This window comes from Abramis brama, assembly GCF_963993115.1.
Source record: "Abramis brama genome assembly, chromosome: 24".
NCBI lineage: Eukaryota > Metazoa > Chordata > Actinopteri > Cypriniformes > Leuciscidae > Abramis > Abramis brama.
This window is the reverse complement of record NC_139986.1, coordinates 18882175-18909674: the sequence shown is the minus strand read 5'-3', so window position 1 is coordinate 18909674 and position 27500 is coordinate 18882175. Positions and strand designations below refer to the sequence as shown.

Genomic DNA, 27500 nt, shown 5'->3' with positions numbered 1-27500 from the left:
ATAAGCTGACCAACAGAGTAGGCTAATTTTACAACTTGAAGACCAATAATCACCTCAATCAGGGTCAAGGCTTGGATTTCACCCTAAAGATTAAAGTGCTTTCTAAATTTACACATCACTGTCTGGGTGTACAACAGGTGTTTGTTTTGCGTTGAGCCAAAATGGCTACAGTAGCCATCAAGAACACAGTGCACTACAGTAGCCATCAAGAACACAGTGCACTTTATAAAAGCCCAAACCAGCCATCCAATTTATCCCCAATGAGCTTTTGACATCTCTCAACCTGCACACTGACCATTTGAAAAATACAATAGTAAAGTGTTCTCTAAATTTGAAAGAAACATTTAAGAGCATGTGTTATAGGCTTGTAATGGCCGTCAACAGCAGAAGGCATGTCAGTGGGGTCTTGCCCCCCTCTATTCAGGGGAAATTGAGTGAATGGGCCTGCAAAACCAACAGACATGCAGAACAATAGAGCCAAAAGACATTATTTCATGGCCGAGTGGGCCTCTTTAGAGAGAGCAGCTGACCTGTGGAGAGCTGTGTTGTTCAGGGAGGGTATGGGTCCACGGACCCCAAAGGGTGGCGATTGCAGCACCCCCAGGTCTGGTGACAGGGGATAGCTGTCAACTCAAAGAGACCTCAACTTCCATTACTGCTGTAAACACCCAGCCTTCACAAGAGACCAGGACTCTCTTGAGGTCTTACAGGGTGACATGAACACAACGGTGATTATTAGATGAAAAACTAGGCTCTGGGAAGGATGGAAGAGCTGTCAATCAAAAAGTTAAATACTATTTGAATCAGTTTCAGGGTGCAATTCAGAGAATAACCCACAACCTACAAAGAAAAATAGAAACGTGGCACATTTGAAGAGCATATTTTTTTTAATTTTTAGGTATGTAAATGACAACATAGCTATTCAACAAGTTTGTTGTAATATCAGACAAGCAGGTAATAATTGTTTTTTACGGAAAATGTCAAATACATTACATTGCATGAGAAATGAGTATGTCAGTTAAAGTGTGCTGCTTGTTTTCATGCATGTCAGTTTGCTACATATACTTGCTTCCCTCAAGTCTACAGAAAAAAGGAAATAACAAAGACAAACATTTAGACAGTAAAATGAAGACAAACAAATAAAAAAAACACATTAAGCAGTTATCTACAATGTTCTGTGAGCCAAAATAAATGAATCTCTCTGTATCGTAGATACGGTGAGGGACACAATGTGTAGTGCTTCTTTGAATACAGATGGTGAGTTTTTGCATTTTGTTATCTGGGTTATAATTAACAACAAGTAAACTTTTTACAAAATATCATTCTGTCTTATTAAATTATTAAAAACGTGTTAAACCCCAAATACGTAACGCTAATACTGCCGAATCCTTTAACATCGGGGGCTTTTTTTTGCTCAGACAAACTTATCAATATAAATAACGTGGAACTATTTTACATTGGTTCTTCTCAGTATAAAATAATAAAACATGACATTTCATTCAACATTTCATCTCATATGAGAGCAAAGCAATTGTCCAACACTTCCTTCAGTCAATTGTGCTTGTATCCATTCCTGCTGTAACTCTCAGTAGCAGCGAGCAAAACCTTATGAACATTTTTCGAGAGCGAGAAAATGGGAGGAACTACGTTTACATCATTTCCCCTTCGGATGTTATCCTGACCCGTCAGTGTTAATGATATGTTTAAATACATTCAGCCACCACTAAAAATACCCACATACAACAAAACGTAAAGATACTAATGACAAACCAACATTTATACAATATTTAAAAGTGCAATTTCCCCACCTTTGGAGGTTGAATGCTGCTACTTTTACGGAAAACCAATTGGCGTAAAGAGGACGGAACCTTTGAAAGGATGTTAAATTTACTGTACAGGCCAAGAAATTAGTGGCAGTGTTATTGAAATCAGAAGTATGAGATGGAAGGTAGTCAAATCTTTAACAGAACAGAAATATAATTAGAGCATTTCTTTATATCTTTGAAATAAATAAATTAGTAAAGATTTAATAAATAGAACCTACAGCTCTAAACGAACAAATCTCACCTACGTATCTGTTCTTGGAACGTGTTATTTATAATGCGACGTGCGCATTGATACTGGTACCAAACATAATTTCGCCTAAGAGGAGAACAATTTCATAAGCAGCAACGATGCTAGATTTAGACTTCAGTTGCAAACACAAGTCGATTTTTACGCCTCTCCAGATGTTCGAAGTATAATTCACTTCAACAACCTTCATTTTACAGCAAAACAAAAATAATGGAAAACAAAAAACAAAATGATCGAGGTACCTTCCAGTAGACGTTAACTTAGAAAATTCACACTATACAATACATTCAGTGAGTGTCCTACTCGTAAAAATAATAATAAGCGGGGTGGAACATTTGTTACGTTTGGAGCGGAAACGATTACGTTGCAAGTGCTATCCAGTTACTCCTCAACACTGTCTCTGCTCCTCACCCTAACAAACAACCACAGTAGTGCAACACTGCCAGTGCTCCCCTATCCTTAACACCAGTCTCTAAAATCCTCTAAAAAGAGCTTAAGAACTATCTGAAAATGTCATTTATACGATTTAAGCCTTCTTAAAAAAGTTCATTGAAAAGCAGCCCTTAAAATCAGCACACTTTTTACGGCTAAAAATGGATAAAAATAACTATGTTAAAATGCCGTTAGCTAAATACTGCAAATCTAGGGCTATTTGTATTTTGACTACATTTCCATACAAGTTTTTTTTAATCCTAAGCGATACATTGTTATATCAGTAGGTGTTTAGCAAACATCATAGTGAGTGTTTCTGTTTCCTACACCAGATTGTCGGAGAGGTTAAATGCCGGTGTGATAGAGGAAAAGAGGGAGGGTTGCTGTAGTGCAGAAGTGATGTTTAAAGGATGAGAGCTCTGGAAATGCAGGCGGTGGGGTTGGCGTTTAAGTAACGCCTGGCCTGCTCCGTCATGATCAGCTGATCCTCCGTTTTCCCAAAAACCACTGCCTCCCAATTGCTGTTGGCCTGTGGGATAAGAAAATGGGTATTTGAGATTGACCCAGTGTTATTATTGTTAGCTAAAACTGAATTATTTTTTCATTAACTGAAATAAAGCTGAAAAAAAAAAAACATTCTTGGCAACTATCTGAAATAAAATAATTTTAAGTTGAAAAAGTAAATAAAAATAAATGAAAGCTATTTAGAAACAAATGACATTAGATATTAAGTCATTGGCAATTATCTGAAATACAACAGGTAAGTTGAAGTTCTAATAAAAAAAATTAAAGCTATATAGAAATATAAAAAGCACAAAAATTTTCTACAACTTAAATTAAAAATATAAAATAAAAGCTAATTGAAAATATGGATAAATACTACAATAGTATATAAATAATACTAAAATAACACTGGTTTGTCCACAAGGTTCAAAGGTCTCAAATTTATGTATAATGAAGAAGAAAATATAAAACTGTTGACCTATTGAATAAGAACATGGGTATTTGAGTTTGACACAGTGTTGTTATTGTTTATTAAAACTATGATTTTTGTTGTTAACTGAAATGTAAGATTAAAAATGATTAGATTAAAATTATTAATTTAAAAACGTAAAAAGAAATATTTTCTTGGCAACTACCTGAAAGTTTAAGTGCTAAATTAAAGCTATATAAAAAACACAAAAGCACATATAAAATTAAAATATAAATGGCAAAATAGTAAATACAATACTAGTATGTAAATAATACTGAAAAAAAAAGATTTTTCCAAAGGTCTCATGTTTATAACTAAAATTTCATTGAATTATAAACATTTCTGAGGATTATTTGAGTTAATGAGGGTTAATTATGTGTTAACTTGCAACACACTCATTATAAGGAGATTAATGTAATATCAGATCCTTTTCTCTTGATGGTCAGGGAACAAATGAGTAAATTACCGGAGTGGGTGTTTGGTAAGGTGGGCTCCTTTGGGTCATGTTTTCTCTCTTGCCCTGTGGGCTAAGGGAACATACTAATGAAAGCGAATCCTTCAGTGATCTAGGAGAGCAACAGTTCTCCTCTCTCTCTGTCAATGGCATCATTAGCATGGATCTGTTCAACAGGCCGTCACTGTGAGACTATGTGGAAAAAGAAGATGGTGGGCGAAGAGGGAAAACAAAATGATTGTAAACTCAAAACAGAAAAACGCTAATGATCATTAGTTAGTAGAGTAGGATAATGGTCTTACCACGGCATTGTTGTTAATCTGCTGTTGGGGAAACAGCTGTACATTCAAACAGTCTTTTTCCCAGTTGTCCAATACCAGAGACTTTCTCACTTTCCTTGCAGGAGCTTCCATCTGCTGTGAACCCAAAATGACACAGTTTAAAAATGATGATGAAACCTTCTGAATATTTAAACCAAACCTATTTGTATGACTATGAAAACAGGTATGTAAGAAAGTGGCCAGTACCTCGTAAGATCTGTACTGAAGCTGGTTCTGCACTTGTGTGAAGATGTCAGCCCCTGTTTCCTCTTTCAGAACCTCTCTGATGTCCTCCTCAAGAAGTGCCAGGGGCTGGGGCTGAACACACCAATGTAATATATCAAAAGACAAATTAGCATGAAGAGCCTTTATAGGAATCTCATGAAACCTGTCAAGTCATAATATTTAACCTTAAAATAAAGAAAAATAAACCTGTTTTTAGAACCATTAAGATTTTTTTTGCATTGTGACATTTTCAGGACAATTAAGCATCTCATACATAATTCTAATCAGGGTTGTTATTGTTAAAGAAAAATAATAAAACTATTAAAAATCATCAACTGAAATAAACCTGAAATAAAATCAAATATAAATATTAGATGAAAAAACTTTAACTTGGTGTCAACTAACTGAAATATACAGAGCCCCTCAGGGGACATGGACATGGGACATAAAAAAAACCAAAAAAATTTATGTAAAAAAGTATTTGTTGAACTGCCTTTAATTTATGCAGATTTGATCAAAAATAAAGGTGTATTACAGTATTAGGAATCTCCTAATAATAAAATGAATGAAAGTCATCATTACAAAAAAACTTAACAGTAAAACTCCCTGACACATAGTAATGAGAATTTTTGGGTAAAATGTGCTTAATTGTCATGAAAAATATCACAACGGTACATATAGGCTTTTTTATGTGTATCTTGCTGTAGCATTTTTTCCAGCAATTTACAGATTTACTAACAGCTTGCGCCAACGCAAACCCTCTTTTGGTGTTAATAAACTACTGTCAGGATTTACTAAAGACCCAGTGAAAAATTAGAGAAATTGCACGCTCACTCTAATTTGCTAGTTTAGTAAATCTGGCCCTAGGACTTACCACCATTCTTAATGGGCCATGCATCTTCTCCTGGGCAGCCAAGGCATTTTTGAAAGGGGTGGGTGTTCTTGGAGTGTGGATTATAATATTCTTATGGAGTTTCGGGGTCCTAAAACTGTGAAGACAAAATACTATTAGTTATTTCTTGATTCTGAGATTGTCAGCTCGTTATTCTCAAACAGCAGATGTGAAGAATAGGCCCTGACCCTGCGTTCTCCTTCTGGTGTTTTGGCGTGGTTTCTCTCTGGTGGGGTGTATTGAGGAGGCATTTCTGTCCACATACTGGAGTGGATGTAAGAGCAGGATTGTCGAGGCTCAAGGGCTCACCACCGGACACGTTGAAAAACTAAATGAAAAGAAGTTTTAACTTCAAGTTTGAATGAATCCACAAATTTATGTGCTTTAAAAAGTTGTGAAATGTTATACATTTATCCATACCTGAGAGGGGGAGAATGGCAAGCCTTTGACAGGGGTGTTTTTTGGTGAGTTCCCACTGTTGTCTATAAAAGAACAGCAGTTCCTTTCATCTGCAGGTGACTGATCCTCTCTCTCTCTCCTCTTCTTTCTCATCATGGAAGCTGGTTGAGAGATGAATCTATTGGAAAGAGCCACAGACTTGCCCTGGCTCACTGCAGCACACTGCCTGCTCATCACTGGGACAGTTGGAGCATTTATTGAGTAGGCAAGGCCTTCTGTGCACCTCTCCTCAGTGGGGTTAGCATGTTTTGGGGAGGAGCCTCTCTCAGAAAGATCAAAGCTGGTCACATCACTCCAGGCCAAAGGGTCCTGCAGCATCAACACACACAAATTGTAACATTACTTTTCATTAGGTGGCGAATAAAAACTGCATCTTTGATGTCATTTTACTAAACTAAAGAACTAAATTTACAATGCATATTGAGTAAATGATATGTAAACAATCCCGATATTAGTAAAGTTTTTAGTTTTTGTCAGAAATACAGTGAAAAATATATACATGAAATCTATAACATATATAACTTCATAGCTAACCAAAGTAAATACTGCCTTTGCCATTCTTTAAGTGTGAAGTGAATAATGTGCCACTAGCAAGACTAAATTCAATTTCAAAAACAATTAATTTACCCATCATATCTTAGGGATATAGGTACAGTACTATATCTGTTATCGAACAAAATTATTGTTTTCATACATTATAATGCTGTGAAAATTCACTCGTATTCTTTATATTATAATACATTTTCATAATATATATATATATATATATATGTAATTCTCTGCTTACTGAGTCAATGAGCTCCATGGTCTCTGCAAACTCTGGAATAGTCTCTAGTGTGGACAGCACAGCACTGGCCTCAGCAGCCAGGAACTTGCTAGGAGAGAGAGGCAGAGGCATCCTAGCAGGCTGGCCCTCCTCTAAACGGCACAGCTCCACCCCTCTGTCATCCACACTCTCTGTGGTGGTGACAGTATCATCCGGCAGGCTGTCTGACCAGCTGGAGTAGCTCTCTGGATTCTGTATTTGACCAAACCATTGAATTCAGTAAGGGAGTTTATGATAAGAAAAGAAAAAACTTATGATAAGGAAAACAATAAACTGCAGTGATGTGGAGGGGAGCGTTAAACTGCAAAATCAAACACACATCTGTGCCAATAAACCTATACTAATAATATCTGAGTTTATTACTTTTTGACCATAAGCTAAAATCTCTGGTGAACATTCAAGATATTAAGGTAACTATATTATGGTAATGATAACAGTAGGTTTGCTGACTATTGACAGTGAAACTGTGAATAATTAATTAAATTTAATAATAATACATAATAATAAATTAACTGTGCCAATTTATTATATTAATATGATTTTTTAAAGATAACATTTTATAAAGATGCAGAAAATAATATAAACAATAAATAAGCGTAATAAAACAATTATATATTAAAAACATGCTTTTAATAAAAGCAAAACTTCATCAAAGCGGTTACTCTGTAGTTTTAGTAAATAAAACCACACAGGAGGGTGTGAGGCAGGGAGGCAGTGAAGGCGGCTACTAAGCACAGCTAGAAATGAAGGTATGGGGGAGTAAGATGGGAATGGAGGGACCAATAGCGCACTATTCTACGCGCACACACAAGTGTTTCTTACACGAGGGCCCGACCGTCTTCTGACTTCACTCTCAGCTGACATTAGCAACAGCTCTAGCTCCTTAATTCTTTTCTCTTTCTCTGGGTCGTCATGGCACGGCTGTGAGGAAGAAGAATCAGGAGGAAGAGGCGGAAAGAGAGACTGAGACAAAGTTTACTGACAATTTCACGAGACTTTTATGAGGTCCTGAATTTCACCAAGCAAAACCACCCAGGATGCTGATGTAGTTTATATTCAACGTACTAGGTTAGATTAATGTCAATAGGTTTCAATTCAAATTTGTATAACGGCATTGGTGAAATTCAGATATGGATCAGTTTAAAACACCACACCACACACATGCAGATTAAACAATTACCAACAAACATGAGTCGGATTTTATTTATTTATAGAAAAGACAAACAGACTTCAGAAAGCAGAAAGTTCAGAGATACAGAGGAGACTGAAGCATGCCGTGAGAACTGCACCATAGGACTTACCGTCATAAAGCTAGAGATCTCGACACTTAAGTTTTCCATACACTGGTCGCTTTGTGAACCATAAGGATATCTGGGCGGCTGCCAATCAAAAACAATATGAAAGCTTGTATGTTTACTGAATACTTCATATCTAATATTTATTATATTAGGTATAAAAAAGAGATAAACAGATCAATTCTGTCCAATTAAAAATTATTTTCATGTCATGGCCGATAACAGATTACAAATAAATAAAAATTCTATACTATTTTGTCTAAATAAATTTAAAATAAAACACTTAAAAGTAATATCAGTCATTTTTAATTATCAACTGACTTTAGACATCACATCATCTTAATATACAGTATAAAAATGGATATTCATTTTCATGAAATTTAACAAAGATTACATTTAACAGTGTTATTAAACTATTAGTGTTTTAAAACATTAACATTAATTGAGCTTTAGATGACAGCAGAGGTAGAAGTAAAAACTAGCAGGGAAAACTAGCAAGCATAATTAATATTAACCACTAGCAATATATGAACTGAGTTCAGATGCAAAAGCCTCTAAGTGCCATATGAAATTTTCTTCTAAAATGATAATTTTTATGAAGCTTGTATATTTAAGTTCAGTAATTTCACTTAAATGGCAATGAAAATTACCTATGACTTGTCATTTAAGTGAAATTACTGAACTTAAACATACAAGCTTGATAAAAATTATCATTCTAGAAGAAAATTTCAGATGGCACTTAGAGGCTTTTGCATCTGAACTCTTCATACATTAAAATAACTCTAATCTCACCAATATGGTATCAGTATATTGTGCATCCCTAAAAATAAATGATTATCTATAAAATCACTGGTAGCATGGTTTAGACAAACATTCTAGAACATCTATAAAGTGAAAAAATAAGTATGCCACACACTTTATGATACTGATGCAAACATAGCATTCTTGTGAGTGTTATCACCTGTGATTGGCTGCTCATGATCAGTTGATTCTGGCCATGTGAATATTCCACAGCTTGGCTGGATTTGGGACGTTTCTTCTGGCCAGGGTCACTTCTGTAGCTCTTGCTGGCCTCCTGCAAGTAACCCTCATGTTCCACCTTCCTGCGCATGGTGGAGTTCCAATGATTCTTAATGGAGTTGTCTGTCCTATAAACGTACAGTAAGGTAAATGTCATTCTCTGGCCTACACAAGAACACTGGTATTCTTCAATATTCTGTATAGCTCTAGAGTAAAAATTAGAGCTTTTTACCTTCCAGGCAGCAGCTTTGAGATCTCAGCCCAGCGGTTGCCCAGACGTTTATGTGCTTCATAGATAATTCGATCTTCTTCCTGGGTCCAGGAGGATTTCTTCACTTCTGGGTTGAGGTGATTGTGCCAGCGCTCTCGGCACTGTTTGCCAATGCGGCCCTGTAAGTGCTTGGCAATCACTGACCACCGTTTGGGCCCATACTTGTGAACTAACTCAATCACCTGTGGAGAGGTCAGAAACAAAGTACGGCACTAGGGTTATAAAATATCCTCTTCATTTGGAACTCCATCTATATGAATATTTTGCCAAAATCTGTAAGGATGAACTCCAAATTATTGAATCTTGGCCAAATAAAAACAGTCAACCCTAGTCGCTGAGCTGACGTAAAATTGGACAATCTGATATCCCCTCTATTTTTATTTTCAAGATTTTCAATAGATTGCACATTTACATCATGATATTCAGTACCTTTCAAAAGTCTGTCGTCAAGGCAGATTTTTTTTAAAGAAATTAATGTTTTATTCAACAAGATGCGTTAAATTGATCAAAAGTGACAGTAAACATTTATAATGTGACAAAAGATTTCTATTTCTAAATAAATGCTGTTCTTTTGAACTTTGTATTCATCAAAGGATCCTGAAAGCAATTTATCAGTTTCCATAAAAACATTAAGCAGCACAACTGTTTCAACATTGATAAAAAAAACAAAAAAAAACAATGAGCAACAAATCATCATATTAGAATGATTTCTGAAGGATCATTTGACACCGAAGACTGGAGTAATGATGCTGAAAATTCAGCTTTGGAATAACAGGAATAAATTGCATTTTAAAATATACTTAAATGTTATTTTAAATTGTAATAACATTTCACAATATTACTGATTTGACTGTATTTTTGATCAAATACATGCATCCTTTATGAGCATAAGAGACTTTCAAAATCATTTAAAAAAAATCGGGCTAACCCCAAACCTTTGAACGATAGTGTATGTACAACTTCAGTTTTACATTACCATTATGTAATGAACAGGGCAGAAAGAAACCTCTCGCATTTATAACAGCGTCAGTTCTTATGGAATGTTGTCAAAAACAAAAGCTTTCAGTTCTATTGGTGGTAGAGGAGGAGAACAATGACTTTTGCATTCTAAAACTCAGAATCAAAACTAAGAGATCATCACACCCCTCCTAATCCTACATCTATCGCCATTTATCCATCCATCTCTGTCTTGCTCTGCAGACACAGAACACCCAGCTCGTCTTACCCTCTGATCCTCCTCTTTTGTCCAGGGTCCTTTCACCAGCTCCGGGTTGAGCACCTTTTGCCAACGGTGCTGACATTGACCATCTGTCCTTGTCTACCAAAGTGCAACAAAATCCCACATCAACACCTGTAGCTAGTACACATACACCTATAATAACATCTTTACTAACACAAAGACCTGTCACTAATAATACAACATAAATTGAACAATAGTTCTGCTGTAATTCTATCTCTTTTCATTTGAAACAGTATTTTCAGTCTAAAGTTAGAACTTGATACGTGGCTCACCTTTTGCCTAATTTGTGTAAAATTGATTTGTTATAAAGGTACACTATGTGACTTTTAGCGCTCTAGCAGTTAATAAACAAAACTACATGCATCTTGCAGAAGAACATTGTAGCCGGAGCTACTTTCTCTCTGTTTATGTATATGACGAGTTACACAGGTACTGGGCTACTCCGCAGCGGTTGATGTTGCAACAAAAAAGGTTGCATAGTGTTCCTTTAAATGTTTTTTATTTACATTTTATTTTAATTTAAAATATTTCAGAAGACACTTCTACACTTCTTACAACTAGACCAGTTTTTAACATTCCAGCCACAGGTACACAATTTTAAAAACACTTTCAAAGTCATGATTTAGCATCTGATTCAGTGAGTTACTTACTGGGAAATAATTGGCAATTAATTTCCAAGAATCGGCTCCGTGCTGCTCGACAAGCTTCTTTAGCTTCTCATCCTGTTTGTGAAAAAGAGATCATGAAGTTTTCCATCTCAGAAACAACTAGCCCGCTGTGACAGCAGCACTAAGAGCACTGTAGCAATTCCCACCCCTTCCCGTTTCATCATTGAAACCCAAGGAGTAAGTATGATCTCATTTGAACTTAAAATAGCACATGTGGAATTGGTTGCAAATTAGAATTCATGTATTAAGTACCTCATCCCGGGACCATTTAATTTTGCTCAGGGGCTTTTTAGAATTCTTGGAGTCCTTGCTGTCAGGATCTGTAGAATGACGTTCATCATCCTCATCTTCACTGCAGCCATTAAACACAAACAGAAACACACACAGTCAAACACTATTAAAAGAAAAATATCTATTCTGACACAAACCATTGAACAGACAAGCTTGATCAATCATCTGTAAAAACAAAATGCAAACAGTTTAGAAATGCTGCTAGCTTGTTAAACAGGACATGCCTGAGTATAATTAGTCTGCAAGCAAGCAAAGCAAGCTACAAAATGAATTCCAGAAGTATTCAAATGATTCAAGTGCATTGGTTTTTGCATTCATACATAAATGTAAAGATTTTTGTTTTTATTTGAATATATAATATATTTTTTTTCCATTATTCTAAAATCTACCCATTAAAACACATTCAAAAAAGAAAAAGAAGTTATTTTCACACAAGTAACTCAAAGTGACAGTCCAGACTTCAGCCTATAGTCTTGTTGCCTGGTAACATTTCACCAATGCAGTGAGGTAGAGAGTTTTTAATCAACACCATGTACTGGGTAGTTAAGTCTCCCTGGGATACCAGAGCACAAACTTAATGGAAAACCATTTATCCAATGATATAGGTCACTACCAACATACACAAAGCTCAAGCCTTATTTGTTGTAAAGCTAAAAGATTTTCTAGAAGAACAAGGAAGGAAGTCTGATCATTAAAGAAATATGCAACAGCTCATTCAACCAGAATGCCTTGCTGCAAAGTCTAAAGTTGTGAGGAAATGTGTTTAGGCTGAAGTCCAACTTTGACTAAAGTGGTACAAATATGGAAGTCCAAAATCCTTCTTGCTGCCAGTCTGCATGTTTATCATTGAAACATTGGCTCTCTGTATTACAAGCCATCAGATGAAAGAAGTGTTTCATTTAAGAAACATGATTTAGTATGATCTCCACCCTCAAGGAAGGGGTGAGGTGATAAACAAGCCCATTTTACTTCAGAGGTGATTTGCTTACATCATTCAGTCAGGAGGCAGACCAAACTGACCAAATCTGTACAAACGACAAATCCACTCAGTCAGATTAAGGCCTTCAGCTGGTCTTCTTTTTGAAATTACATTCAGATATCTTCCATTAATGTCTGACACAGAAATTCACACACACTTTCCATAGACATAATGATTTTTATACAGTACAAACTGTATATTCTCTCCCTTTACACTAACCCTCCCCTTAAACCTACCCATCACAGAAAACTTTCTGCTTTTTTACATTTTCAAAAAAGTATGATTTATAAGCTGTTTTCCTCATGGGGACCAAATAATGTCCCCACAAGTACATCGATTTCGGATATTGCCATCTTTGTGGGGACATTTTGTCCACATAATGTAGGTTTTACCAGGACACACACACATAGACACGTTAACATCTTCATTCATCCATAAATAACATCATGGTCATGTTTGTTTAGGCACAGCAAGCTGTAGGCTGTCACCGTTCTTCATAAACATCATCGTTTGGAAAATCTGACTCACATAGTTTTATAAACCAAACTAGATGTGAATGAGTGTGCAAAAGCATTACGCACGAGATGAATATTCTTACTCCTTTATTATTATTCTAATACACATTAATAGATAGTTTCATATTTATTGTCTATCTTAACACAAATCCATTTTTACAGCTAATCAACTTAATATAAGTTGTTGTATGTTAATTTCCAGTTACTGTAACAAAACAAATTCCACCTAAATCCCTCTAAATCATGGCAAATTATAAACTTATAATACCTTTTCAGATTTATGTAAGTGTAAAAATATTTCAAACATATGCAAATGTTTACAAAGAGTAAGATACAACTGATTAAATATTCTGCTTTAGTAATTTGATTTTTTTTTCTACATAAATGTTATGTTAGTAATCTGTAGTTATTATGTAATGCCCTATTAAGGCATCAGTACCCAACTGTTTCATCTAATACCATATAATCCTCTAAAGCTGGATCACTTGCACCTTCCCCCATTTCTGTTTTGTGACCACTCTTACTTGTAAGTTAGATAAATTTAAAATACATTTAAAGTAAATTAAATTTAAATTACAAGTTTACAATTTAAAGTACATTTTATTTACTTGTGGCCAGTTTCGTTCAATATTTGGACTAAGATTACTTCAGGAATTATAAAATAGCCGGTTAGCATGCTAGTTCACTACGGCTGTACTGTTAAGTTCAATGGAGAATGATCTAGGACAGGCTAACCGCTAGCATTCAGGCTAACACAATAAACTTATCTTAAACATTTGAAACTGTTTGACAAATGACATTTGGAATGAGGAAACATTATGGTAGAACTAGCAATAAGAAATATGTTTTTTAAACACGAGTCAGTATTTAATTCATGATCAACCTCGTTGATCAGCAGGTGCAACGCGATGCGTCATAGGGACCTGTCATTTCATGTTAAATATCATAATTTAATAACGTTTTAGATTATATTGTGCAGTTAAATTCTTAATTATTGTTATTTTGAGCTTCAATGTTGCCATAGCGATTTCTGTTGTGACACAAATATCTTAAAAACTCCAGATATATAATGTTATATACTATACTATTATACATGATATATACGATCTCCTTATGTTTTAAGCTGGGCATCAACAAACGATCTGTACATTTGTACACAATCCATAAAATAACATTTATTATTCTCATTTAATTTAAGATTGATTTCGCTTTTTATATTTGATTTAGTTTACAAGGCACTGAGTAAGATCCATTATCTCACCTGCGAGACTTCATATTGGGCATGTCAACTGTGTTCAAATCCAGTTCTTTTCAAAAGAAAATGTCTTTAAAACATCCAATGTTGCAATTCTTCTTGAAATCAAAACACACAGATGACTTTTATCCACACATGCCACTGTCACACATGGGTATATTTTCCGCAAAAAGCTTCAGATCCGTACAGTCACATCCCCGAGAGCCCTAATGCAATAAATATGAGACAATGAAAAATGTCCTTCCAAAATTCTTATTATTAAATAATAAAAGTAAAAAATAGAAAACTTCTAACTTAGTGCGATCTCAAAATGGTAAAGGAAGAAAATCCATAAATATAGCTCTGTGTTAGTCTTGCCCGCATTGAACACACACCCCTCTGTACTGTCACCCTGTACTGTGTTCTCAGCGCGTGTGTTTTTTCCACTCATTCTGTTTCATTTTTTGTCCATCCCGCCGAATCTCGCGCCCAGCCTTCTTCCGGAAACGGGTTTGAATCTGCGCACGCGGCCTCGCCGCTGATTGGTGGAAAAAGCTAGGCGGAGCAGCGCGCTCTTGTTGTTGAACAGCAACTGGACTGTGACACTCGCTGACGCCCTTTTTTATTTGCATGCAGCAAGAGTTACTTAGTTTTACTTATTACTTAGTATGTTTACTGCTGAGAACTTTTTATATTTAAATAAATGAATTGAAGATATATTGTAACGCTTTATTGGCAGGGTTTGAATATTATAATGCAAGTCACTGCAAAATAAAACTGATCTCATTGAATACGTCACAGTTTTCTTATTATAAGCCCATGCTGCCCTCTTGCGGATATTTTTTTTATTTTATTTTGCCTTTGGAGGATTCAAAAATTGAATAAATATCTGCTTTGTTTGGCATAAAAATATTAGTTTGTTAAAAAATACTATAAACAGGTTTACGATAAACAAACATATAAGGGAATTAGCATGTAACACATATTATTAAACGCCTTGCCATGTTACATGTTTTTTTTTCTATTTTAGTTATGATAAATTCCATTATTTATAATATAATATAATATGACTTTTCAGCAACATTTTCACAAGTAAAACAAATATAAAAACAAAATCATTCACAAATGCACATTTTATTTACACATCTTAATATCAAGTGTAAATAAAATAAAATGTTATAACTAATACATTTTATGAATGTATGACATTTAAAACGTGCCCCCGTCATTTATTTCAAAATATCCTTTTCCTAACAAGTTACCTTGTAAAAATCGACATAATATAAAAATGTGTTTGACAGTAAGTGTGGCAGTTCTGCCGCTAGATGGTGCTGTTGTTTATGCTCCTTTACAACATTATTATTCTTCGTTCCTCGTTCGCATTTAGTCGCGTGACTGATTGTTTCGGAACTTCGAAACAAACGTCAATGTGTCTTTCTTTCACTGGCGGTTCATTGGTAACATGATGAATGTAGGAGACTACAAATTCTTTCCGTTAGGCTGGGTCAGTATTTAGTACCCAGACACGCCGAGTTTGCTATTTGAATCGTTGGACTTCCTTTGCCTCCCGACACGTCATTGGAGTCAGTTGGATGGAAAAAGTGAGAAAATAAGGCAAGTTATGTCTTGACTCTCTTTGAACAATATGAAGCTCGTGAGTGACTCTAGAAGTACGTCGGTGGTTGTAGTACAGTTTGGGCTGTAACAGGTCTTTTCTCTGCGATAGTACACAATGTACATTACGTAATAAAATGTTTATTTATTTATTTAACAGGCAAGCCAAATGCCAGAAATACAGTGCTCTACAAAAAAAGAAAAAAGAAAAAAAAAGGAAACAAATGTAAGCCACTGCCTGCCAGAAACCAATGCCTTCCAGTCGGGGTTTTGTTTTGAAGCTTGATTTCAGTTCAAAATATTGTTTCTAGCCGTCTCAAAATCTAGTTACAAAAATCTTCCTATTTACAACATATGGAAATCAAGAAATTGAAGAATTCAGGCTAGGGTCATTATTTTCAGCCGTTTATGTCATTTGAATGTGTTGTGCTGCAGCAGTGCTATTTGTTTTAATAGATATATTATTATGATATTCTTATTAATAAAAATAGAGACTGATAATCAGTTTTATTATCACTCTTTACTTAATCAGTAATAAGTTAGGCTATTCAGTACCAGCTACTATATTGTAGTCATAATTGTTTAGTATTTGAAACTATGAATAAATATCAGTTCTGCATATTGGTTATTACTTATTAGACAAAAATAATATGTATTTGTATCAGTCAAAAAGTATATATTGCTCAATCCCTTGTTTTGTGTAATATTTCATTAAATTGAACTGATTTCTTAAACCAATTCAACAACAAAACACATGGATGATTTGTTTTGAAATTATTCATGGAATAGTTTCTCATTGAGAAATGAATCTATGAATCCTGTGTGGGCTAGTCTGTGTCATCCAGTATTCTTGAGGAGTAATGTTGACCATTGAAATAAAAGTGATATGACCAACAAGTGAAATATTCACCAAGCCTTCCGTTAGAAACTTTATTGGAAGTTAAACTGTCCTAAGTTTTTTTTTATTGGTTTCTTTGACACACATCCCACTTATAGATTCCAGTGTGTTTAGATATAACATTTTTAATAATGTAGGATTACACTCAGTCAGAGATGAAAGCTGTACAAACCTGCACTGATGCATTTTGGCACGGCATGAATCTAGATTTTAATGTGTGGCATGTCTGTGCTAGTTTATGTCTGTTCTTTTGCATTTTCTTTTCGCTCCTCAAACCTGTTTGACAATCTGAGGTGTTATAGTATGAGGTCAGGTTTAATAACAGTAACCTTTTGACACCTTCTATGTAGTGATGACAGTAACTAAGTGGCAATAGTTTCCTGAAATTGCATAATAATGAGCCTGAAGCTGTTGTATCACTTGTCCTGATTTTAATTAGTTAAAATGAAATAAGCCTTTGACAGTGATCTTTCACTTCTCATGTCATGCATAACAGAACCCAGTTTCTAGTTTCAGTTTCAAGGTGAAGTGTTTCTGTTTGGTTATTTGGCTCTGACTCTGGAACAGACATTTCAATTAGGCTATTCTTTCAGTCTTTCAGGTAAATCATTAGGGCTGTGCAGATGCACTGGGCAGTTCATTTATTTGCATATTTAAAACAATACTAGAGCTCCAATATAACTGACACATTTTAATATGCATGTGAGTCATCATTAAACTCCCTCATATTCCTTGAATAGTTCAATGGCCACGTAGGCAAATAAACCTGTGACATTCCTCCAAGCACACATGAATGTAGAAAATACAGATCTCAGCGATACGATAAACTATGCAAAAGCTACAGTCTGTTATCTCATCTGGACACGTTTAGTTTGTGTTTCGTGTCACGCACTGTGATGAAGAGTACTTATTCTACTGCTTATTTTAAAAATAAGTATAATGTGCGTAAAGATGTTTATTATTCTAGAAAATTGTCTGTTTTTCTTTGTTTTGGTGGTCACTATTTTGATGAAGCTGCTGCATTTAAAGTGTCTCACAGAATTTCGGTACATAGCTAATTATTTGAATTCAGGTTTTGGTAATATGATAGTAAAAAGCTTTTTATATCTTATTAAAACACTATATATATTTTTTCTGTTTAAGTTTTTTGCTATCTTACTATATACAAAGTACTTTATATAAAGTGTCTCTCTTTAGTATATATACACTGTATACATAGATTTGGTTATTTAAATTTTATTTATTTATATATTTTTAACCTGTCATCAAGCTAAAACTGTTGCTGAAAATGCTGATTTTTTTTTTTTTCTCATAAACTGAGGAATGTCAGTCTTCCTGTGCACAGAAATATTTCTCAGCGCTCATTCACTCTCTCCTGAGCTGCTCTTCAGAGTCTCTGCCTGGCCTTTAAATCTGCATCTTCTAAAAATACCTCATATACAGTACCTCAGAGGGCAATGTCGCCCACCCAGAGAGCACTGGTGTGTTGCACTTGACAGAGGGAGTATGTGGAAGTGGCATATGAAAGAAGAATATCCCCGTTTGCTCCCTCCCAGTTGGAGAGAAGCAGAGGGGAGGATAAAAGAATGCGAGGAAAAGAGAGGTGGAGACTCATCGCTTGGCTGGCCAGACTGAGGCTCCTCTCTGTGTTCATGCCACACTTGATTAGTGACTCTGAGTGGCCTTCCTGTCCTGTCATGCAAGGCCCTCTGGAGCTAAATTAATGGACTAATGGACACTGCTGAAAGAGCACTTGACGGTGGTAGAACATCTTGCTTATGTTTATGTTCTGTGCAGGACCAAAATGGAGAGTTCCCATCCGAATCAGGCAGGGGAGCGTTCTGAGGACCTGTGAGCCGTTGCTTGTGAGATTCTGAGAGGCCTCAGGATGGAGGAGCAACCTAGCTGCCCCAATGTCAGCATTCCCTGCTACAATGAACAGAGAGACAAGAATAAACGCTATACTGTGAGTCACATTACCTCTGATGCTCTCATACACGCTCTGTCTCACTTTTTTTTAAATATAATATTAGAGCATCGCCTATGTGAATGTTTTCATCCTTGTATCGTTAGGTTTACAAAGTAATGGTCAGTGTTGGGAGGCATGAGTGGTTTGTGTTCCGGAGATATGCAGAGTTTGATAAACTCTACAACACTGTAAGTAAATAGATTTTTTGGAATGTGTCTTTTTTGTAAAATGTCCTGTACAAACCATACACTATTTTTAAAGAAGTCTATTATAATCACTAAGGCTTCGTTTATAGTATTTGTTTAAAAATACAGTAAAACAGTAATATTGTGAAATATTATTACAATTTAAAAGTATTCTATGTCAATATATTAATTTGTAAAAAAAGTTACTGACTCCATGCGTTTGAATGGTAGTGCTTTTTAAAAATATAATGTGTTTTTCCACAGTTGAAAAAACTGTTTCCTGCTCTGAATTTGAAGATTCCTGCTAAGAGAATATTTGGAGACAACTTTGACCCAGGTATTTCACATTTCCTTGATTTCTCATGAATTAATGCATATTGTACAGAGCCCGTAGGAAAATTCTGTCATCTCGTGCGCATACGTTAGTGACTTTGCTTCATTTAGCTTAACAGAGATCATGTGTATTTGACAAATTTGATTATCCAACAGTGTTCCATACAGAAAATCAGTCATGCTAAATCCGCTCTGCCCGAGCCTATAAAATCTTTGTCCTTGTTTAATCTCATGTTATGCTCTCAGACAATGTGGCAGCAAAGTTGTGTGCATAAATAACAGAATGAGAATGCACACCCAAGTACCAATTGTATTTAACTCATGTGCGACCAATTATGTGGCCAGTATGTGGTCAAGATCTTTTTCATAGAGAAATCATCTGGTCATTGGAAGCACATGCAAAATTTGTGCACATGTTCTAAAAGCTTCTTCACCATTGGTAGGATTCTTTCTCTGCTTTTCTTTCTCTTCCCCCCTCATTCTCTCTGGATAATTGCTTTCTCACTGGACAATAACAGTCCAATTATTTGGTGCATATTTTTACGGTAGCTTCCCATGCTCCACTGAGGGTTCACTTTGTATTCACATTGGACAGCATTGGCTTTGATAAGTTACTGATAAATTAGTTATTGCCTGTCAGAGGTGATTTTAGTCATGAAAAGTTCTCATAAATGGGTCGTAGATCTGATTGGGTCGTGGACAGCATGATAATATCAAAAGCTTGCATTGTAATTTTTTTTTTTTTTGTATGCACAGCTTTTGACATCAGCAATCATGCTCTCCTTTATTTTGGTGCAAATTCACATGTCACTTCCTGGAAGCTAGGTAAATAAGCAGATGCCAAGATGAACAGGTTGCTAGACACCCGCAAAAACCATGAACAAAAATATGCTAGATTAAAATAATGATTCAGACTACATGGGTAAATATGGGTTCACTTGCAATGAGTTTGTGGTTTGTGTCTACCACAAAGTGTTTAGTGCAGTGCAGTGAATTATTGGCTACCAAGAACATGAAACCAAAATTCAAGAGCCATTTTGAAACTAAAATTGTAAATTATCCTATTCAGCCTGTTTCATGGTTATAATTTTGAATTTTTTAACCTATGCAGTTCATAATAATTGGGATTTTTGTTTCCTTTTTTATAATAAACATTTGTTATATTGTGTTGGCTCACTACTTGATTAATGTAAAATCAGGCAAAACCAGATGAGAACTACTGCTATGCACATTTTTATCAAAATGATTTTTTTATGAAGCGCCTATATTTTTTGTGTAATTCTTAGAGTTTATAAAACAGAGAAGAGCGGGGTTACATGAGTTCATTCAGAGGATTGTGTCCCATCCACAGATCTGCAACCAGTGAGTATATCAGCCAGTGTCAGTGCATCTACATTTTTGTAAAATCTGAATAGTCTTTGGATGGAAACAAGCCAAAACCAACCACAACTTGATATCTCTCTGAACTTTGAGTACAAAGTTGATATGATTGTATCTTGTGAACTTGTGCCAAATAAAAGATGCTTCTTTTTGATTCTCGGTCAAATTCACCATGGTTACGGTTCTTGTTACAGAGAGCTGTTGATGTTAGCTTATATTTCTCCTCACAGCTGTGTCTTTGTATCGCCTCAGTCAGACCTCTAACATGTGAATGTTCATTTCAAATGCGCAGTCCTGATGTCAAAGACTTTCTGCAGATGGACAAATCTAAAAACTTCTCTGATGCCTCAGAGGATGAAGATGACAAGGTTGGTATTTGAACTATTATTATGTTTTTAATAGATAATGTATTGAGTAAACTGTCTTTATACTTTTCTAGCTATCTCGCTTGCTTGCTGTGTTCACAGACATTGAGTGTTATATATTAAGCATTTTTGACATGCTACAGTTATTTATAAATGAATGTTTTGTTAAAAATAGAATTATGTATAGCCTTTTTTCCCTTCTTTTTTTAATCCTTTCTAGGGACCTAATATGCAAAATAACTTGCGCTACAATCTCAGTTTATGATGTACTTTTAGTTGTTTTTTTGTTTTTTTTGTTTTTAATTCTAAGATTATATTTATGTACTGTCCATATGCAAATAAATTCATAATAAAATAAATAAATAAATAAAAGTACATGTTTCTCTACAACTTTGAATTGAGTCATACCTAGTTGTTGTATTTTTGTCATGTCTCTTACAGAGTAACTCTACCTCTAGAAACATTAACCTGGGACCATCTGCAAACCCACAGTAAGTGTTTTATAATTGTTTAAAATAATTATATAGACTTTATTACTTTGTATAGTGATAAATATTTATAAATTTGGTAGCAAAAAATGGTGGAAATTAATAGGGATGCACAATATGTCCGCCACCATATCAGTATCAGCCGCTATATGTTCATTGTTAATGTTGTCGTTATCGGTTCGATATATTAAAGCAGATAAATAATGGATTATTTCCTTCAACTGAGATACTCAAGATACGCACTGTTCGCCATGATGTTTTTGAATTGCTTGAAATATGATTGGAATCACTTCAAAAAGGAAAAATACCATTAAGTGTAACATACTTACAGCAAGTCAGTAATATAGGCTACATAAAATGAATTATAATTAGAACATTATTATAATTGTGTGCTTGGGACATGGCTTTTAATGGTGAGACTTTTGTTTTTGTAATCAGGCTCTCAAAAATTATATAAAAATTTGGATTTAGATTTATCGGGCAATATATCGGTTATCGGCTTTCAAATATAAAGAATTATCGGTTATCGTATCGGCCAAAATTTTCATATTAGTGCATCCCTAGAAATTAATGATGCAAATGCCTTTATTTTAGCCTTAATTTCCATTTTTTTTCATAGAGCAAAGCCTACTGACTTTGACTTTCTTAAAGTCATAGGAAAGGGAAGCTTTGGAAAGGTACGTTTTCTTTTTAAATATAATATATTTTGATGTAAATTTTGTGCAATTATTGATTGCCACATTAGTGAGAGAAACTGGGTCAATTCCTTGTTTTTAGCATGTTATGTGTCAGTTACTGAAAGCTCTGAATGTCACTGAGCCTTAATAAATTCTCTGTTTTGTTTGCTGTATGGTTAGCCATAGTGTTTGTTTCTAAACCACGGACTCTCCATTCAGGAAGTGAAAGTATCTCAGTTATGAAGTTAGAGCTTGTCTGTTTTTGTCCATGAGTGGCCGTACTGGAAGGTGAAACCGTTGCTAACCCACCGTGTCCTCTCCCACACAAAGGTTCTCCTTGCAAAGAGGAAGCGGGATGGGAAGTGTTACGCCATCAAAGTCTTGCAAAAAAAGGTCATTTTAAACAGGAGAGAGGTAATGATTTTCTTTGTTTTAAAACCAAAACTTTATTAATCCTCTCTCTCTCTCTTATGATCTTTGACATTTGATTAATGAATGCCTTTGATATTCTTTTCACACCAGCAAAAGCACATTATGGCTGAGCGTAATGTGTTGCTGAAGAATGTTAAACACCCCTTCCTGGTTGGACTGCACTATTCCTTTCAGACAACAGACAAATTATACTTCGTCCTAGATTTTGTCAATGGTGGAGAAGTGAGTATTATTTGTGGTTGTGAAACTCAAGGCTGACATCTGCCTTATCACATCTCAAAAGCCACTGTTTGGCAGATTAAACCAATGTGTTATAAATAGAGCTACTGATGACAGTGACATTTGTCATTGTATGTCTTAAAGGGATGGTTCACCCAAAAATTGTCATCACTTACTCATCCTTATTTCATTTCAAACTCTCTGCCTAACTCAAAATATATTTTGAAGAACTGTTTTTGTCTGTACAAACAACAAATTTAAAGAAGAAGGTTTGGAATGACATAAGTGTGAGTAAATAATGACAGAACCTTTTGGTGAACTATCACTTTAACAAGGAAATGTAGGAGATTGCCATGTGACATCTAAGTGAGATGAAGCCCATGCATGACTGTTGCAAATTATTGGTCATTTTGTTGGCATTTTGCATGGTTCCTATTCACATGTTCGGTTAAACCACTGGTCTGACTTCCTGTTTTTTTAGTCTGATGAACATATTTTTAAATGTCAGCTAATGAAATTCACATAAACAATCAGTATCATTGTGAGGCAGGCTACAAAATAGCCATGACAAACCATGATGTAATAGGTAGCCTGACTATTTACTGAGTGAATATTGCAAGTTTTGATTCTTTCCATTACAGCTTTTCTTTCACCTGCAAAAAGAGCGGACCTTTCCTGAACCTAGAGCGAGGTTTTACATCGCAGAGATGGCAAGTGCTCTGGGTTACTTGCACTCTCTTAACATTGTTTACAGGTAAATGCAGATTTATTAAAGAATCACTCAAGCTATAAATACACAGGTTTGCTGGTTCTCAGATGATGTTTAGCTGTTAAAGTGTGTGAGAATTCCCAGGAGCAGAGAAATGTTTAACAGACACATTCTACACCTCCTCTGGTTTTCCCTGTTGTTGCCATAATGTGACTTGGAACTGTACTTGAAAAATTGTGATTGTGACTTGACTGTATTCATTTGAAATTACACTCACGTGTGAAATGGCCATCATGACGTTGGTATTGCTATTCATATGAATTAAATGGCTTGTCTTGTCATATTATAATAGCCATAATTCATTGTTGATGGTTTTTCTGTGTAATGTTCTGTGTAACATTTTTCAGTTGAATTGTTCCTGGCTGAAAACATATGACAAAATGCTAACCCGTTAAGTGTTCTTGTGTTCCCAGGGATTTGAAACCAGAAAATATCCTGCTGGACTCTCAAGTAAGTATCCCTCTTTTTTCCCCACTTTTATCATTGCCAGAGCATAGCTGATCAACGTTGTGAGAGTTCCAGGGGAAACAGAGTAATCTACCCTCACTGTGAAGTATAACAAACTCTTTTGATTTTCCGAGACGAGGTGTACGAAGTATAGCTTTGGCCAGCCAAATAAAACATAGCAATGAAACCGAAGACTTATTTTTAATTTGTAAGAATGCTAGAGATTAGTTTAAGTTTTATTTGTGCATTTCCTGTCAAATCTGATGAAACTGTGAGGTTTCAAGGCCCTGCCAAATATTCCAGTCAGACACTAGATTCTTTGGCTCTGTGAAGAAAAGGCCTTTTGTGTGGTGACATGCTTCCTGAAAATGTTCCTGTTGGCATCTTTTGTTTGTTAAGGGACATATAGTCTTGACTGACTTTGGACTGTGTAAAGAGGGCATCTCCCAAGCAGACACAACGACCACATTTTGTGGGACACCTGAGGTATTGTATAATATAAATACGATGGATGAATGATGCTTACACTACTGTTAAAAAATTTGGGGTCAGTAAGATTTTTTTTTTTTTTTTAGGAAATTAATACTGTTATTCAGCAAGGACATATTTAATTGATCAGTAAAACGTTTTTTATTTTAAATAGGTGCTATTCTTTTGAACTTCCTATTCATCAAAGAATCCTGATAAATATATATCACGGTTTCCACAAAAATATTTAACCACAAAACTGTTTTCAACATTATTAATTTATAAGAAATTATGTAATCATCATCACATGATCAATGACGCTGAAAATTCAGCTTTGGAATTTGGAATTCACAGGAATAAATCACAATTAAAATAAGATTTAAATGGGAATTTTTTTTTACAGACCAAAGACTTTTGAACGGTAATGTATAGCATGTGTCTTTAATTTTATGTTTGAAAAGTGTGTTTAACATGTTACAGTGAATATAGTTGTTGCATGGAAAAAAATACTTCTTGTGATTATTTTTATTAAATTGTTACATATTTGGTCATCACACTTGCCTAGATAACCCTTGTTGCATTTTCCTCAGAGAAAATAGAGTGCTGTAGTCGTGCTGTCGAAACCCGGAATACTAATTCACCAGTGGTTCCCTCGAGATTTTCCTAATGGGTTTTTCAATTTATGAGTAAAATAAGGTCTGTGGTAAACATGTTTTGCTCTACAATGTAAATTACACACACTTGCACCCCAAACGTTATTATGTAGTTACTTATTAGAAACATGCATTATAAAAAACATAACAGCTTCAAAATTCGCCTTTTCGATTTGGCCGTGTGTAATTTATGTTGTAGAGCAAAGCATCCAAATATCGTCAAGTTATGTTTACCACAGACCTTATTTTACTAATAAATCTAAAGACCCATAGGAAAATCTTGAGGGAACCAGCGAATTAGTCTTCCGGGTTCTGGCGTCATGGCTGCTGCACTCTATTAACTGCAAATTAAGCTTTTGGAGGGTAGAATAACATAACGATTTTAATGCAATAATTGCATTCTTTTGTTGTTTTGATAGTATCTAGCTCCAGAGGTACTCAGGAAACAACCCTATGATAACACTGTGGACTGGTGGTGTCTGGGATCTGTGCTCTATGAAATGCTTTATGGCCTGGTAAGGTACAAATAAAAATCTAGCTAGTTGTCTGAAATACATGGGTAGGTAAAGCTTAAATATTGTTTTACCTTTATGCCAACAGCCTCCGTTCTACAGCAGGGACACACATGAGATGTATGACAACATTCTTCACAAGGAGCTTGTCATGCGCCCTGGGGCATCCACAGCTGCCTGGTCCATCCTACAGGCCCTGCTGGAGAAAGACCACACCAGGAGGCTTGGCTTCAGAGATGACTTTGTGAGATATTTAGTACTTATATATCACCCCCTGGTGGATGATTGTTTCAAACATTTTAGTAGAATCTCAATAGTGTTTTTGCAGTATATCTTCCTGATATATGGCATTCAATCAGGCAATGAAACACTTTCGAAAATAATGAATACATATAAATAATTAACCCTGAGCCCCATTTTAGTTTTTTCCAAAGCAAAATTTAAATTGCTCTTTTATAATATTTCTATACATCTTATAATATTGTTACTCGCCATGAAAATAGCCAAGGAAGCTGACATGGCGTTAAAATACCAACAAAGCAACCAAACAGTCTGGCAATGTTGAATTCAAAATATCTTGGAATATCAAAAAAAGACCTTGTATTCTATTTGTTACAGAATGAAGTCAAAGAACATGAATTTTTCTCATCCATTAACTGGGATGACCTTGAACAGAAAAGGCTTCCTCCTCCATTCAACCCTAGTGTGGTGAGATTTAACAACATAATTATTTTGCTAAAGTTTCAAACTTTTATACATAAGTATATTAAAACAGTCAACTCTCAAATGTTTTCTCGCAGGAATCCCAGTATGACATCTCAAACTTTGATCCCGAGTTTACAGAGGAAACCGTGCCAAACTCGGTGTGCTTCTCTTCAGGGCAGTCAATCATCAATGCTAGTGTCATGGAAGCTGATGATGCCTTCCTGGGGTTTTCTTACGCGCCGCCATCAGAAGATTCTTTCCTGTAAGGGTGGCGCTGCTTATGGCGAACCACAGAGAGCTGCATTAAAAGTCTGTGAACGCTCTCTCTGATGAAAGGGAAGCATTTGCTGAGCATGATGTCCCGATCGGAGGGTGGACCCTTTTGTTTCTTAACAGAAGCAGTGCATAAACCTTTTGGGATGCAGGGTGTTTCAAACTTTATTTTTATGCAGAAATAACATTATATTTTGTTTAACATTGAGCTGAAGTAATGATGTTGTTTTCCTGAGAATATTTTCAAGGGCTGGTGATATTTGCAAACAAAACATCCACTTTGACACATTCCTTGTTTTTGCCCCAACTCTTACACTTGATTGCTTATAATATTGTGCAGTATATGAAAATAAATATTTTGTAGTTTAGTCTTTTATTAGAAATTTACTTTAAGGGGAATTATTATTATTTTTTTCATATAATGTCAACACAAGCAATTAATTTATTGCTTGACATATTAATATATATTCCCTTTATACTGTGTAATATGTGAGTTAGATAAATAGGCACACCTTTAAGCTGTTTTGAAGTGAATTTTAGTAAACCCTGTAAGTTACGGGTCATCAACAGCCATTGTGTATAGTGTAAATTATACATTTGTCGCTATTTGCATCTTAGATTTCTTAGAGTTAATAGCGCTTAAATACTTACAATGACCCTGTTATAAACCACTATTTCATTTGCCACCCTCTGCTTATGAGATGAGACACCATAGTGCCTACTGACCTATGACATGTCCTTTAAATGATGTACTGTACAAGTAAACACGTTTTCTTGAATCACTTGGCTGTCACGTTGCCTATATTTGCATGTATTATGTTCACAGTACATTTGGGATTGGGAAATACATTCAATTAAGCAATAATAATACATTTAAATAGATGTGGTGTGTTTCACACTCATTAAATTTATTATTTAATTATTATTAGAAGCGTTATTCGAGGGT

At 35.2% G+C, this 27500-nt stretch overlaps 2 protein-coding genes across 4 annotated transcripts; one reads left to right on the top strand and one right to left on the bottom strand.

Annotated features, from left to right (window-relative positions):
• Positions 1-868: 868 nt before the first annotated feature.
• Positions 869-14616, bottom strand: mybl1 (v-myb avian myeloblastosis viral oncogene homolog-like 1). Of its 3 annotated transcripts, none has more exons than XM_084103586.1 (16): positions 14195-14603; positions 11401-11500; positions 11131-11202; positions 10466-10558; positions 9202-9422; positions 8911-9097; positions 7956-8033; positions 7477-7575; positions 6616-6846; positions 5790-6137; positions 5558-5697; positions 5352-5466; positions 4460-4570; positions 4235-4348; positions 3945-4124; positions 869-3034 (listed from the first exon to the last, which is right to left on the bottom strand). In XM_084103586.1, exons 1-16 carry the CDS (start codon positions 14215-14217, stop codon positions 2909-2911), a joined length of 2238 nt encoding a protein of 745 aa, XP_083959712.1. In that variant the 5' UTR covers positions 14218-14603; the 3' UTR covers positions 869-2908. The 3 variants fall into 3 exon arrangements, with proteins under 3 accessions (XP_083959712.1, XP_083959713.1, XP_083959714.1); XM_084103587.1 differs by having other exon boundaries at positions 4235-4345; positions 14195-14349; XM_084103588.1 differs by lacking the exon at positions 7477-7575 and having other exon boundaries at positions 14195-14616.
• Positions 14617-15513: 897 nt separating this feature from the next.
• sgk3 (serum/glucocorticoid regulated kinase family member 3) lies at positions 15514-27336 on the top strand. Its single transcript, XM_084102881.1, has 17 exons — positions 15514-15781; positions 18477-18645; positions 18753-18836; positions 19098-19170; positions 20453-20528; positions 20839-20914; positions 21353-21402; positions 22019-22076; positions 22407-22490; positions 22599-22730; positions 23369-23481; positions 23910-23946; positions 24343-24429; positions 25484-25579; positions 25665-25820; positions 26195-26284; positions 26377-27336. The coding sequence occupies exons 2-17, from the start codon at positions 18568-18570 to the stop codon at positions 26545-26547; spliced, it is 1461 nt and encodes a 486-aa protein (XP_083959007.1). The 5' UTR covers positions 15514-15781; positions 18477-18567; the 3' UTR covers positions 26548-27336.
• Positions 27337-27500: the final 164 nt, after the last annotated feature.

Bases quoted from the DNA above. Each gene is read 5' to 3' on its own strand.
- mybl1 (XM_084103586.1), bottom strand. From the start codon at position 14,217: ATGCCCAATATGAAGTCTCGCAG. The intron at 10,559-11,130 runs GTAAGTAACTCA...GCACTTTGGTAG, and splicing joins TAATTGCCAATTATTTCCCA to ACAAGGACAGATGGTCAATG. The intron at 4,349-4,459 runs GTACTGGCCACT...TTGGGTTCACAG, and splicing joins TTCAGTACAGATCTTACGAG to CAGATGGAAGCTCCTGCAAG.
- sgk3 (XM_084102881.1), top strand. From the start codon at position 18,568: ATGGAGGAGCAACCTAGCTGCCCCAATGTCAGCATTCCCTGCTACAAT. The intron at 25,580-25,664 runs GTAAGGTACAAA...TTATGCCAACAG, and splicing joins ATGAAATGCTTTATGGCCTG to CCTCCGTTCTACAGCAGGGA. The intron at 26,285-26,376 runs GTGAGATTTAAC...GTTTTCTCGCAG, and splicing joins CTCCATTCAACCCTAGTGTG to GAATCCCAGTATGACATCTC.